We start from the raw sequence: 14,160 nt of genomic DNA on the forward strand, positions 1-14,160 counted from the left end.
TTTGTCTGGTGAGATGGCTTCTGATGCCAATAAAAGTTTAGAGCAACAGCTGCCTCAGTTGGCCCAAAAGGACTAGGTCTGATAAGACACACAAAAAACTAAACTGAGGTGTAGATGAAGTGACTTCAGAGGTTTGTTTATTGATGGATACATTGATGTTTGCGCCATCCGAATTTCAAAAATTAAATCACATACTCAGAAACAAGCCTTTAATGAGTTTACAATAGCATGGTTTAAATCTGTTCGCTTCTGTCCTCAACAAATGCAAATTGGAGCGACAACGGTTTCCCACGGCTGTAGAACCGTGGGAAACCGTCTCTGAAAGTTTGACCTAAACACCACAGGGCAGGTTGACTGAAGTTAGAGAGTTGGACGATGAATAAGCCAAAAAGGAACTTAAGTAATAAGATTCAGAGAATGTGGAGAAAATGGGACAAAACAGCAACAATAGATCAACCAACACACAATAAAGGGTTTAGTGCAGGTCAACTTTTAACAAAAGTGGCTTGTGATCATTGGAAGACCTGCAGGCATCCTGTTAAACCTCCCATCATCCATTTACAGGTGTGAACATGTGCCGCAGAGACCAACGTTCGCCAGCCTTTGTCTGGCTGGTTCTGAATGATGCAGCTTTAAACATTCATTAAGTACAAGACTTTAAAGAAGTTAAACAAATCTCAATAGCTGTTCAGGTTTCATTTGGTCTATTTATTAAAGCAAAGGCCACAGAAATTTGATTTAGATCAGACAGGACAGACCTCTTTTTCAAACTAGACCCTTCACTGCAAAGAAACCGAAAATGTATTTATACAGAGGTCAAAGGTGAGAATAGTTAAAAAAAAAAAAATAAAAAAAAAAAAACGCCGTGACAGAAGTTGGACCCTTTCTATTATGTCAAAGCAGGTCAGCTGACCCAAAGGAACGTGACATGGCGCTGCTGAGGTGAGACAAGCTGTGAAGTCTGAGCAAGAATGAAGCTGCTTCTTCCTTCTTAGTCCGACTTCTTGTCGCTGCTCGCCTGCAGACACAACAGGGAAGTAAAAACACAGGACATGTGGCTTCAAAAGGTCTGTCGATACGATACACATGTCATGATATTCATCCAGCGCGTCCTCAGCTTCACCTTCCCTCTGGCCAAACTATGGCTACATGTCAACAGGGAACAGTTCAGAGATGCCAACAGGAACTTATAATGCCAGACATACATTCATCCAGGAGTCCGTCTGTTACTACAAACTGTGTGGGATCTGAGCTCATATTCAAAGTGTCTGGACTCTTACCTGCAGCTTGCTGTGCTCATCCAGCAGCCGGTCATACTCTCGGGTCAGGCTCTCAGCCTGTTTCTTCATAGCACTGACATCACTGTCTGCCTTCTGCAGTGCTGCCAACATGGACCAGACATGTCGATACCTTAGTACTCCTCTACAGTATTTAACCCATCACCAGCTTCAAGCAGTGAAGACTCACGGTTACGGTAAAGTGGCATCACCTTTCTTGGTCGTCTCCACCTCCTCCCTCAGAGTCTTCACCTCAGCTTTCAGCGTCTTGTTTTCCTCCTGAGGTCCAGGGCGCGTCTTTCCACCCTCAGGTGCTTCAATGCCAGCATCACGGAGTCTCTGTTTAAAGAAGAGAAGGTGTCAAAGCTGCATCAAACCAATGTGTTGGCCATGTGCCATGGAGAGTCACTGATCTGAGGAGAACATCCCCATGCTTTAACTTCCGGAGTTTCACCATCTGTCAATGTGCTTTATAGCGACCAGTACATTCCTGCTGATGGTAGGTAACCAGGTGTGTGTGAAACAGGAACTTGTCCGTCAGTACAACTGCTACTACAGAAATAGTGGCGCTGCTCTCCAGCAGCTGATGATCAGCTGCTTTGAAAGACGAAGACTGACTTGTATAATAAAGCTGCTTCCATCACTTCACAATGTAAAAACCAACCCACTGGGCAAATCTCCAAACACATTTGAACTCAATCACAACAGCATCTCTACCGGAAGAAACTGCATAAGACATGATCTTAAGATCAGAAGAATAGCTTCCTGGTGCAGAACGATCAACTAACACGGTCAGGTAAATTCAAATACTAAAGATTAGAAGACTAAAGGAAACTTTCCTTCAGAACTTTGTTGCTTCACAGAATGAGGCTAAAGTTACCAGCACTTAGCTGCTTAGAGTGTGACAGACTCAAACAGCTGCTGACCTTTAACTGAGGACCAGCTATGAAACCCTGCTCCATGAGAAGCTCGAGCTTAAACAAACAGGTGGGATGACAGAAGGCTTCACAACGACAGCACCTGCAGGTTCTGAACTACAAACAACCACAGTCAACGGCTCCTAACACAGAGACGGATCTGTAGCAGCTGAAATCTTTGGTTAACACAAGAGCTGCTGTTACGTAAGGTCCCAGGAGCAGGTGCACCCTCACTGCACAGGCATGTGCATCAGTTACAGGGCGGATCCACACACATGGTTTCCCATCAGAACCAACGCTACCCTGAAGGCACCACAAACAGCCTCACTGTGGGCGTAGAGGCTTCAGCAGGAGCGATTGGTGGAGCTGAGGGACAAACCAGGTACAAGACACAGGAGATGTGTCTAGGTGTGACAGCCCAGCATGAACCCAGGCGTACCTGAGGAGAGTCACACTTTACCCAGTCACGCTACCTGAAAATGCTTCAACTTCCCAAACTATCAAAGCAGCCGTCCAGCACAATAAGCAGTTACAGACATAAAGCCGCCCCATGGAGAGAGGCATTAAAGCTACGGAGCAGCTGCCTCTGCTCAAACGCATCGAGTTACAGAGTGTCATGAGCTTGGACGCCACTGGGACAGGAAAGTTATTGAGAAAGCTGAGTCAGCACAAATCCTTATTGTCAGATGGTTGTGTGGTTTGATTCACGGCAGCTGAACGGCTAAACTTACAGCTGTTGGTGCCGCGAGTCCGGTCAGTTTTAATACCAGCAGCTAAATTCTCAGTGCTGACATTACTGCACATGAACACATTCATACGTGGTGGAAACAAATTCACATGATGGAAGGAAGGGATGTGTGTGTGTGTGGGTGCGCGAGGGGGGGGTGTCTGTGGAGGAGGCAACGCCTGCGTGAACCGAGGTCATTAGTGAACAGAAAGATAAATACAAAAAGCCCATGAATGTGACGCAGTGTCAGTAAGTCAAGAGTCTACCAATTGCTGACTGGACGGAACCTGCTCTCTGCTTCAGAAACCAGTGTGATGCAGCCCTTATAAAATTAATCTGCAGCAGGGAGCACACAAGACAGTTGCTGAAACTGAGCGGAAGAAACGAGTGAGCTCCGTTAATAAATTAGCTTCAAGTTCAGAGAAATTCAGAAACGACCAACTAAATATTGCATGATCTAAAGTGAACAAGCATCATAAATCGGTAAGAGTCACATGGAGCCTCTCCTTTTAGCCGTGAGCTCACATTACCAGAGTGTAGCTGAATCCACCCTCTCCTGCTGCGTTTACAGCCCTCTGTTCATTTTGCCTCCTACTGGTCACAACTAGTAAGATCTCGTGCTGTTCAGAGCACACAGGACGTGTGATATGCAGAGTACCGATTTCCAGGAAGATATATTTACGGAGCATTCACTTCCTCAGTGTTAGTAACCAGAAGCAGGAGCTGGTTGTGAATGTAACTGTTTAAGGAGGAACACGTGCTTCATACAGACATGTCGGGTCTTGCTGTGTGCGTCACCTCCTGCAGCAGCTCGTTGTCCTCCATGTACTTCTTGGCAGCAGCGCTGGCTCCCTCTGCCTGCCTCTTGAAGGCTTCGTTTGAGGCCAGAAGTGAGGCCTGCTGGGATAGAAGGGTGGCCAGACGACGCAGCAACCTGCAGCAGACACAGCCATGGTAACTTTCAGCACTTCTGATGTTTCTTTAATTTGTTGAACCTAAAAACCAGAGAAGGATGAAGCCTCCGCCTCCACAGAGAGAAACAGGTGTGAGCAGCTACTCATCACATGTCACATACGGATCACATGTGAGAAGCTGCTGCAGAGAGAAACTACTAAAGTAGAGTACTAAAACTACTAAAGCTTCCCCTTTTACCTCACTGACACACCAGTGCATGTTGTCATGGTTGTGGCCCCTCCTAGTGTGAGAGATTGTAGTGACAAATCTTTAACATCTGGACAAGCTGCTCTACAAGCAGTACTCGTCCAGATGTGTCCAGCAGTAGTATAAGCAGCACTCCTGCTGCATGAGCAGTAACACACTCACCCCCCCAATATAGTCACTCACACGTAGTAACACACAGCCACCCCTGACGTGTGTGTGTGTGTGTGTGTGTGTGTGGTGTAATGAGAGTCACACTGGACCTCAGAATATACAGGATCACTGCCCCAGTTCTTAGAAGTCAAAAGGTCAGGGTCTGTCACTTCATGAAGACCACGAGTAGCAAGTAAACCGTAAGAACATTTGAGGTGGTGGTCGGAGGTTTAGACGACTCAGTCACTGCAGATTCTTTAAAGGCGCCTGCAGCTACTACAACCTGATGCTTTGTCCACATGGTTAGAGGCTGAAACATGTACAGGTTCAGTTACTGGAGCTAGAATCAAAGCCTACACAGACTTGTCAGAACGACATCCATCCAACTTCTACTGCTGAAACACACACACACACACACACACACACACACACACACACACACACACACACACACACACACACACACACACACACACACACACACACACACACACACACACACACACACACACACACACACACACACACACACACACACACACACACACACACACACACACACACACACACACACACACACACACACACACACACACACACACACACACACAATTTTTCTACACGGTCCAAAGACGTAACACAAAGTAGAGAAACACTCCAGAACCAGAACAAACTGTCTGTTCTACAGCAGCATGACCTAATTTTGACCAGGTGCCTGATCTCCCTGTGTGTGGATCAAAATGTAGGTCAGCACAGAGCAGGCTCACATGTGCTGCAGATGTACGTGAAAAAAAAAACTAACCCAGAATAAACATGAAGGTTGGCCAGCATCTTGGCACCAGGCTATAAAAATATAAATCTCCTGACGGAGACGTTAAGCCGCTCATTCCACTCATACTTCCACATTGGACACAGAGTAGCTTCTGATCCAACCCTTTCCTAAAACCTGGGCTACTTGTAGAAGTGAACACTCCGTTCTGTAGTAAGTCTCAGCTGCAGCACTAAGTGGCAAACCGAGTCAGAGCAGCTGCTGTAAACCGTACACAACGCAGAGACAGTGAGCTGAGGCCGGAACCATCAATCATAGACAGGCCCACTAGGACCTTCGCTGTGTAAAGGACCTAGGCTTGAAGTTACTGGACCTTTAGCTGAGGCCCTTGCTTGATGATCAGTGACATCACAGACTCTCTCTCCTTCAGGAAGTCTGCAGCATGTAAAAACTATGAACGCGTCTGAGCGGTCAGCCAATCAGGAACCACGATGCTCACATCTTCAAGCTCTGGAGGATTTACAGTGTAGTCAAATGAGACGAGAGCTGCTTATTCCTTCCATGCTCCTAGCAAAAAAACCTTTATGCTGTCGCTGTGTGCCAGGGGCACAAATAGCGAAGTAACTGGTTATGCAACACAGTATTTATATTTGCACTCGACCCAACTGTCTGGCTGAAGGCAGGTACGACCACAGCAAATCCATTTCATCAGACACCAAAAGACCAAGAGGAGTCGTGTCTTACAAACAGAGCAGCAGAGCGAAGCCAGCAATGTACTCGTTCCTCTGGGCTCTGAACAGCTTCATGTGGATGTGTTCGATGGCTGTTGGGTTGTTTGTCAGATCCACCTTCTCCGTCACACTGTACTTCCTCACCTCACGAAAGGCATCTATGAGAAGACACAAACAGCACCATCACTCTGAATCAGGTGTAACGGAAACATTCTATATTAAAATACCTTCATTTTAATAAACAGAAGAGACAGCAGTTTTAATCTGGTTGCTGGTGAACAGATAAAACTGTTCACTGTTCACCATAAATATCCTGAAACTGAAAACTAAGTTTCTACTTAAAACACATACCAATGAGCAAGAAGACCAAGATGGCGATGGCCACCATGAAGGATGTGTTACCATAGTAAGCGATGACCTGAACAATGCGAGACTTGAAGAGGTTGTTCCACCTGCAGGATCAGAAGCAGAAGCATCAGGAGAAAGTAGCCACGAAACCCAGAGCAGTCAGCAAACCTGAGGCTCTGGCTCCACCTTGTGTTCAAACAGAACAAGAAGGATACATGTGTGAACGCAAGCGGAACCTCTGATTGACATTCTCCAGGAAGATCTCTGGCTCCAAGAGCTGAGTGAATTTGTATGTGAGTGACTATGTGACGCTTAGTAAATCCACATTAAGTCATAGTGATACTTTTTGATTGTTATTGCACAAATTATTATATTAATACAATATTTATTACTTTCTTGTGGCAAGAATGCACCTCAAACAGGTTATGTCTGTAAAAGAAGCACAAATTTTATTTGAAACCATTTGGAAATAAAAAAAAAAAAAACAAAAACACAGGATATACCCAGAAATGCTCTTAAATATGAAGAACCCCCCCCACAAAGACTTCAAATCCATGTTCTTGAAGTCATTTAGCAAGTAGAAGCGCTACACTCACATGATGAACCATCACGTGTGTCTTGAAAATTCTAAACAAGGTGTTAACTCAGGTTTGTAAATCAACCGGCAGAACTGGATTTACTGGGATTACACACACACTGAAGACGACACAGCGTCTCGGTTCCTCAACAGACGGTGGACACTGAGTAAATACCAATAAAACAGGCTGACATCAGCTCATTTATCAGTAAAGCCTCTGGTCTCTGTAAATTGGAATCTCTGATTAACTCTGCAGACAGGAGTTGTCATCTGGTTTACTAATCTGATTACAGCTTGAGGTCACTAAACAATCATGGACCTTTCTGGATCCTTCAATGTTTTCTACAGTATAGGACAGTCTTGTAGCTAAACAGCTTTTAACCATCTACGCTGATGTTGTCAAGCCTTTCTAAGTCGCTTACCATAACCAATCATTCAACTGAAACTTCCCTTACAAGTGAGAAGTGCTAAATATTGGGTTCAATTCCACGTTTCTGAGCATCACTTCAGTTGTTGACGCCCTACCACCCCTTATATCCTAGACCCAATTCAAAAAAAGAAGTCTGGTGTTTGGACTTGCTTTTAACAATTTCCTACTATTTTTTTGACTTAATAAAGTTAATGACTAAGCTACACATTCAAGATTCAAAAAACGTTATTAATCCCAGAGGGAAATTATTTTGCACACTTTGATCGCTGTCACAGATGGAGGTACAAGGAATAATGAGAATAAAAATAAGAATGCTAACACATCTAGACACACACCAAATGTAATTACTATTGTCTAATTACATCTAATCACTAGCTAAAGTTTTATTATACATGTTGCTGCTGTCATTCTCACGGTTACCCGCCGTTCATTAGAAGCAAAGGGATGTGCGGTACAGGTGAGCCATGTTCTGACCTCTTGGGTGAGATGAAGGGGATGCAGAGCAGCAGAACAAGAAAGACCTCGACATACAGGAAGGTGGCCACTGCTGTCCACTGCAGACTCATCCTGCCTCCTGAGCAGGACGCAAAGAGAAGTTAGTCTGTGGCACAGCTCCAACCAACCAGTGTAAAACACTCATTAATACTTTACTATACATTACTCTTCTGTTGGTAAATGGGCTCATTAATCACTATTCACTTCAAATTCTATTAATATTTCCCAGAATGTGGATTTGGATTATATAACGTGTGGTTGATTATGGCGAGAGATCCTCAAGGATCTTGTTTTGTTATAGTCCTAAAGCCAAAGTCAATCGGTTACATAATATGAAACATGACAACACAAAGACAATGATCAAACGCTGCCACGCGAGGATCTAAAACCTCCGTGCTGGTCCAGAACCAGGAGCTCCGCCTGAACCCAGTGGGTTCTGTTCTCTGCTATGATGACGGTTTTGGTCCAGTCTATCTGCGGTAACGTGGCTGCCGTTCCCGAGCTGATTTGACTCCACCTAGCTTGCAGGCTACGTCTACTTGCTGGAAATTGGTTTACTGGTTCTGAATGTCTTAAGTAACAGTAACTACCCGTAGCCGGAAAAACTTTATCGAATCCTTAGTACTGTACTATAGTGTACTGTACTATACTGTACTGTACTGTACTATACTATCGAATACACGACACACGCGTAGCTAAAACCTAGATAGTAAAGTGTTGGTATTAGCTTATTACTGCAACGTAGCACACCTAGCATCGGCAGTCAGCAATTAAATCGAGCCTTACTTAGTAACCAAAGTATTGGACTCACCTCAGAAATTCCTGAGAATAAAAGAATAACAGTTCTGGCGCTGATACACAGCTTTAATGTCTCTGCTAAACCAGGTTCATTGGCCCGTTTGCTCTGCTTCCTTTAAAAACACTGTTGCTTCCGGAGTTTAATACACGTCATCCCGGTCCTCAAACATGATTGGATCAGCACTATAAACAAATAAAATACGCACTAATAATAATAATAAGACATTTTATACATTGGCGCTTTTCATGCTATTCAGGGTTTATTGATTGATTGATTGATTGATTGATTGATTGATTGATTGATTGATTGATTGATTGATTGATTGATTGATTGATTGATTGATTGATTGATTGATTAGAATCAATGATACATTAGATAACCAGATGTAACGCTTGAGTGTGTTAGCACGTCTGCTGAATTTATTATTATTAAATATGTTAATGTCGGTCTGTTGTTTAAGGTCAGTGGAGAGAAAGTTTCACAGTCTAGGTCCTTTAAAGGAGTAACTAGATTGTCCGAACGAATGTTCTAACCTCAGGAACTATACAGTCCCCACTGATTGAGGCTCGAGTGGCTGGTCTGAGTGAGCTCTGATGCCTGACAATAAGAGCAGAAAACAGTGGTGATGCATGATTGCTCACACATTTAGCATACAAGTTTCAATATGCTAAATTTAATAAAAATTTCAAAAGTAAAAAGCTTGTGCTTCTTTATTATGTCACAGTGATGCCACCTCACAGGTTTCTTATCCAGTACTTTATCAGATTGATTCGACAGTGAAGTGACCTTTTTTAAAATAGAGAGAAAGACTTGAGACCAAGTTGTGATGCAAAATGAAAGATGTGAAAAAAAATCATTGCATGTATATATGATGATCATTGACAATATACAACAGAGCCGTATGGGGTGCCGAATGTAAAAGGAGCACCTATAACTAGTTTTCTCACATTTAACTAAATGACACAACATGTTTTCTCACATTTAGTTAAATGTGCAAAAGTCTAAATGTAAATGTTTAATGTTAAATGTAAATGTTAAATGTAAATGTTAAATATTAAATGTAAATGTAAATGTAAATGTAAATGTAAATGTAAATGTAAATGTAAATGTTAAATGTTTTTTCAGTACAAAAGCTCAGTCCCGATGACCGGACCACCCGTTGCAGTCTGTGTCTGTCCTGCTCACCTGCTGCCTTCTGTTGATCAGGATCTCCTGATCCACTGACACGTGGGATCAGGGACGATGATCCTGGCGTATGTGCCAGGGAGATCCAGGTGCTGCAGGATGTGGAGCAGTCTCAGGTTTACTGCATCATCAGCCCACCTGTTTTTCCTGTAAGCGAACTGCAGGGGGTCCAGCAGGGGGTCTGTGAGGTCCTTCAGATGCCTCAGCACCAGCCTCTCAAACGTCTTCATGACCATAAACAGGGCGACAGGCCTGTAGTCGTTCAGGCTGGTGATGGGGGACTTCTTAGGGAGGGGCACGAGGGTGGACTGTCATTTTAACATTAACCTTTTTTTATTTCAAGTAAGTTTTTTGTTAACATTTTTACAACCATTAGCATTAAATGTTGTTTCAACTTTACGAAAAGTTGCTTCAGTGTTTACATGTGGTTGAAATAATGTCAGTTGTTTTTGTAATGTTAACGATAACATTACAAAAACAACTGACATTATTTCAACCACATGTAAACACTGAAGGTTGGTTGTGTGCCTGTTGGGTTAGGAGCTGGTGATTGACTTTAGGAAATCTGGGAGTGCTGTCACCGCTCTCACTACTAAAAATGAAGAGTACAAATACCTAGAAGTGGACAATAAACTGGACTGGAAAAAGAACTCTTCAGCTGTGAACAAAAGGCTCAGAGCAGGATGTACTTCCTGAGGAGGCTCAGGTCCTTTAACGTCTGCAGCTCCATGCTGAGGATGTTCTATGAGTCTGTGGGTCCAGTGTTTTAGGTTGTGGTTTGTGGGACAGCAGCATGAATGTAGCAGACAGTAACAGACTGGACAAAGTGATCAGGAGGGCTGGTTCTGTTCTGGGGGTGGAGCTGGACCCCCTACATGCTGTAGCTGAGAGGAGGATGCTGGTCCAACTCCTCTCTATAGACGACACCTCCACCCCTGTGTGCAGTAGGAGCACCTTCAGCCATAGGTATTCATCAGTATTAGGTGCTCCACAGATGTCTGCAGCAGTCCATAGGAGTTGTATTTACATACAGTGCATACAAAATAGCTTGATTTGAAAGTGTGCATGTATGTGTGTGTATGTGTTCACACATTTATGCATACATGCATGCATGTATGTGTGTATGTGTGTATGTATGTATGTATGTATGTATGTATGTATGTATGTGTGTATGTGTGTATGTATGTATGTATGTATGTATGTATGTATGTATGTATGTATGTATGTATGTATGTGTGTATGTGTGTATGTATGTATGTATGTATGTATGTATGTATGTATGTATGTATGTATGTATGTATGTATGTGTGTATGTGTGTATGTGTGTATGTATGTATGTATGTATGTATGTATGTATGTATGTATGTATGTATGTATACATATATTACATGTCTGTCCTGATAATACCTATTTTCAATCTGCCCTTCCATACTATGTGAAAGCCTAAGCGTGCAATTTTCATGTGGGATCAATAAAGTTTTTTGAATTTTGAATATTGAAAGTCCGTTTTCAGGAGAGATTTTATCTGGTAGGCTGCTCCCACCTGCGACCAGTAGAGGGAGATATTGTCAGCGAAAATGATTACTACTTCTGTTTGACTAAAACAAAGAGAAGAAGTCTCCCTCTGATCGTTTTTTAAACAAACAGCTTGTACAACAGCGTGGGACCTCTAACCACCATAAATTATAATAATGTGGTATATTTAAAGTACTTGTAATGGCAATGCTTTATTTCAGTTCTCACGGTCGTCCATTGATTTGTGATCATGAGGCAAATTTCCACCATTCTCTGATTTTACGTGTTAAAAAATGTGTGACCTACAGTTGTTGGTCAAACTCGCTGACACTATAACGTCTAAACTGATTCTTGGTTGTAGTGTTTTCCAATCCTAAATCAGCAACAAGCCAGAAAAATAAATCTGTTCAATAATTTGACACCATTACCCAGAATGCACTGCAATGCCTTTAAACTAATGATTGTAACTAGGACACATTGGAAGAAGGGTCCAGTTACAGCATGATGATGACAGATTCATCTTCATCTCCTTTCATCTGTCTGTGTCCGTGTTTCTTTCACTCCTCTTTCTCTATGTTTCTTTGTTCCCTAAATCACAGATTAAATCTAGTTAAAAGGTTGCTCTGGTCGCTGGGCAGAGCAGGGGCAGAGTTGCTTAGAAACGCACCTGATTGGTTGACAGCATTCGTAGAGCTGCCAATAGAAAATGGGACAAAAGTGTAATTTCTTAAAAGCAGTGAAAGATGCAGGGATGAATTAGTCATTATGCTAAGCTTCCAAATTGTAAATTCAGTATTACTGATGATGATGATGATGATGATGATTATCAGAGGTCTGAGACTCAAATGGTAATCTAAATCACACAGATCATAATCATTAAATCTGCATCCTATAAGTCCGGAGCTGTGAGGTGAGGCCTCCATTGACCAGCTGATCCTCAAATGCTGGACTGAGATCTGGAGTCAACACCTCAAACTGGTTGTTGTGCTGCAGAGAGCATCGTCCTGCTGGAAGAGGCCACAGACAGATCGAACCACGCTCACTTCCCACCACATGCATCAACGAGCCCTGGCCGACCCTGACCCGGTCTCTGGTCCCCCTGGTTCTTCCATGGACACTTCCAATAAATACAGACGACTGCAGACTGTGAGCAGCACAGTTAGACTTTGTCAAACTCTGTCTGGCTGTCCGACCTGCTGCCTGATATTCACCACCAACGATGCTGTGGTTAGAACGCCCCCATTGATCAGCATTAGCTGAGCTGCAGATGATTGGAGGCAGCTGGCCTTGTGTCACCTGACGACATGGATCTGCTGGACGGAGCACAACATCTTCAGGTCTTGCCTTCGCTTGTCACTGACTTCACCCCTCTCACTGTTGCATTCGGTCTTTGAACTGTCATTTGTTGAGCAGAAATATATTTGAGACTCATTGATCAGCTACAACATTAAACCTGAGTCGACTGAAGCCTCGTGACTGAGTGTGTTGTTATCAGCGCTGTGCAGCCCTGATCCTGGCAGAGCTCAGGCGGTTCATGCAGAGGCTAATGTGTCCTTCTGCTGGAGTGTGTGCGTGTATTTGAGTCATGGTGCAGGGATAAAGCGATTAGGGAAATACAGCCAAGGAGGAAGAAAGCAAGAATGGACTCTGGAGAAGGATGGAGCTGCAGTGAGAGAGGAAGAGAAGGCGAGGAGGAAAAAAGAGGGAGAATGAAGCTGGGAGTGAACAGTGGAGGAGAGAGGAACGTACGAAGGAGACAAGGAAGAACTCCTGACATTAAGGAGGAGATTTTTCAGAATATGCAAACGAATTCCAGCAGTAGAAAATCCGACACAAGCTGCTGCCGAACTCAGAGACTGGGTGAGCTAGAGTAGTTATCTCAAACCCAGTTACATACATCAGTCTGGACCCAGCCTTTGGGTTTAGACCTCTGCATGAGCAGAGCAACAGCATGTGTGTGGAAAAAGGAGGCATTTGGGTTCATCACAAAGCGTAGGTCATCTGAGTTTTCAAGATGTTCATAGCCTCAGGATTAACAACTGTGGTTATAAACAAACGCAAGTAGACGAGTACAGACTTTTAGACGCAGCACGAGGAAGGTTCTGCCTGTTAACACTGCTTTCATTAAGGCAAATGAGAGAAAAGGAAAGCAATGAATTACACTAGATAATACATGACACAATGACTGTCAAAGAAAAAGAAGTAACACGGCTGAGGAACTAGAAAGGTCAAAACTGACAGCCTGAACACACCAACACCTGAATACACACTCACCAACTGGAGAAATATTCACAAATCTGGGAAAAACATGACATAATCATGATACATTAAAATGCTTTATTTCTTCATTTATAGTCTCCAGGAGCTGACATCACAGTCCAGACTCACATTAAAGGAAATAAAAACCAAAGTTGTGTTTGGGATGATTTAGTGCCAGGCTTCATTTATTAAATATGACAGTGGCTGTCACCCAGTCATAAATGATGCAGAAGCTGAGGCTGTTGCTAAGCGTCGGAACCCTGAGGAGGGTTCCAGCCTCGGTGGGATTTCAGTCCAAAGATTGATCAGGAATCAAAGGGAACAACCCAATAAATGCTACAGAAGGCCAACAGATTGTGATGAACTTAACTGTGTTACTATCTGTTATAACTGAATAAAGATGAAGCCATTTACCGCAAACACAATTAGAGCGAAGTCTGGTTTTGATCCAAAGCAGCAGAAGCTGCCACATCCAAGATCATTTATTATTATCTGTCTTTATCCTGACACCTATGACTCTACAAGCTTTAGTTAAAAGTTGTGGATGGAGTGACACCAGAGACGCTCAAATGTGCCACTTGCATGTTGTGATGAGTTGGGTTCTTTCTAGATGCAAACCTGTTAAGGCCAGAAAGTCTCGGAGAGAAAATGATGACATGTATTAATGATGAGCCACACAGACGGTTGCTACAGCGACCGCCTACATCACTGATGTCTGCTGAATGACCTCATCCTCATCACTGGAGCCTGATGTCACGTACCTTACATTACGTATAACATACACTTGTGGGAAAAAGATGGAGACTAAGAGTAAAAGAAC

The 14,160-nt window shown here is 43.3% G+C and overlaps 1 protein-coding gene across 1 annotated transcript; it reads right to left on the reverse strand.

Annotated features, from left to right (window-relative positions):
- Positions 1-115: 115 nt before the first annotated feature.
- bcap31 (B cell receptor associated protein 31) lies at positions 116-8,550 on the reverse strand. Its single transcript, XM_029157641.3, has 8 exons — positions 8,394-8,550; positions 7,562-7,661; positions 6,084-6,184; positions 5,746-5,890; positions 3,720-3,855; positions 1,490-1,616; positions 1,281-1,381; positions 116-1,018 (listed from the first exon to the last, which is right to left on the reverse strand). Exons 2-8 carry the CDS (start codon positions 7,651-7,653, stop codon positions 992-994), a joined length of 729 nt encoding a protein of 242 aa, XP_029013474.1. The 5' UTR covers positions 7,654-7,661; positions 8,394-8,550; the 3' UTR covers positions 116-991.
- Positions 8,551-14,160: the final 5,610 nt, after the last annotated feature.

This window comes from Betta splendens, chromosome 7, assembly GCF_900634795.4.
Source record: "Betta splendens chromosome 7, fBetSpl5.4, whole genome shotgun sequence".
Taxonomy (NCBI): Eukaryota; Metazoa; Chordata; class Actinopteri; order Anabantiformes; family Osphronemidae; genus Betta; species Betta splendens.

Excerpts from the sequence above, each read along its gene's own strand:
- bcap31 (XM_029157641.3), bottom strand. The coding sequence starts at position 7,653 with ATGAGTCTGCAGTGGACAGCAGTGGCCACCTTCCTGTATGTCGAGGTC. Across the intron at positions 6,185-7,561 it reads CCCTTCATCTCACCCAAGAG|GTGGAACAACCTCTTCAAGT; the intron begins GTCAGAACATGG and ends CTGATCCTGCAG. Across the intron at positions 5,891-6,083 it reads CTTGGTCTTCTTGCTCATTG|ATGCCTTTCGTGAGGTGAGG; the intron begins GTATGTGTTTTA and ends GTCTTCTCATAG.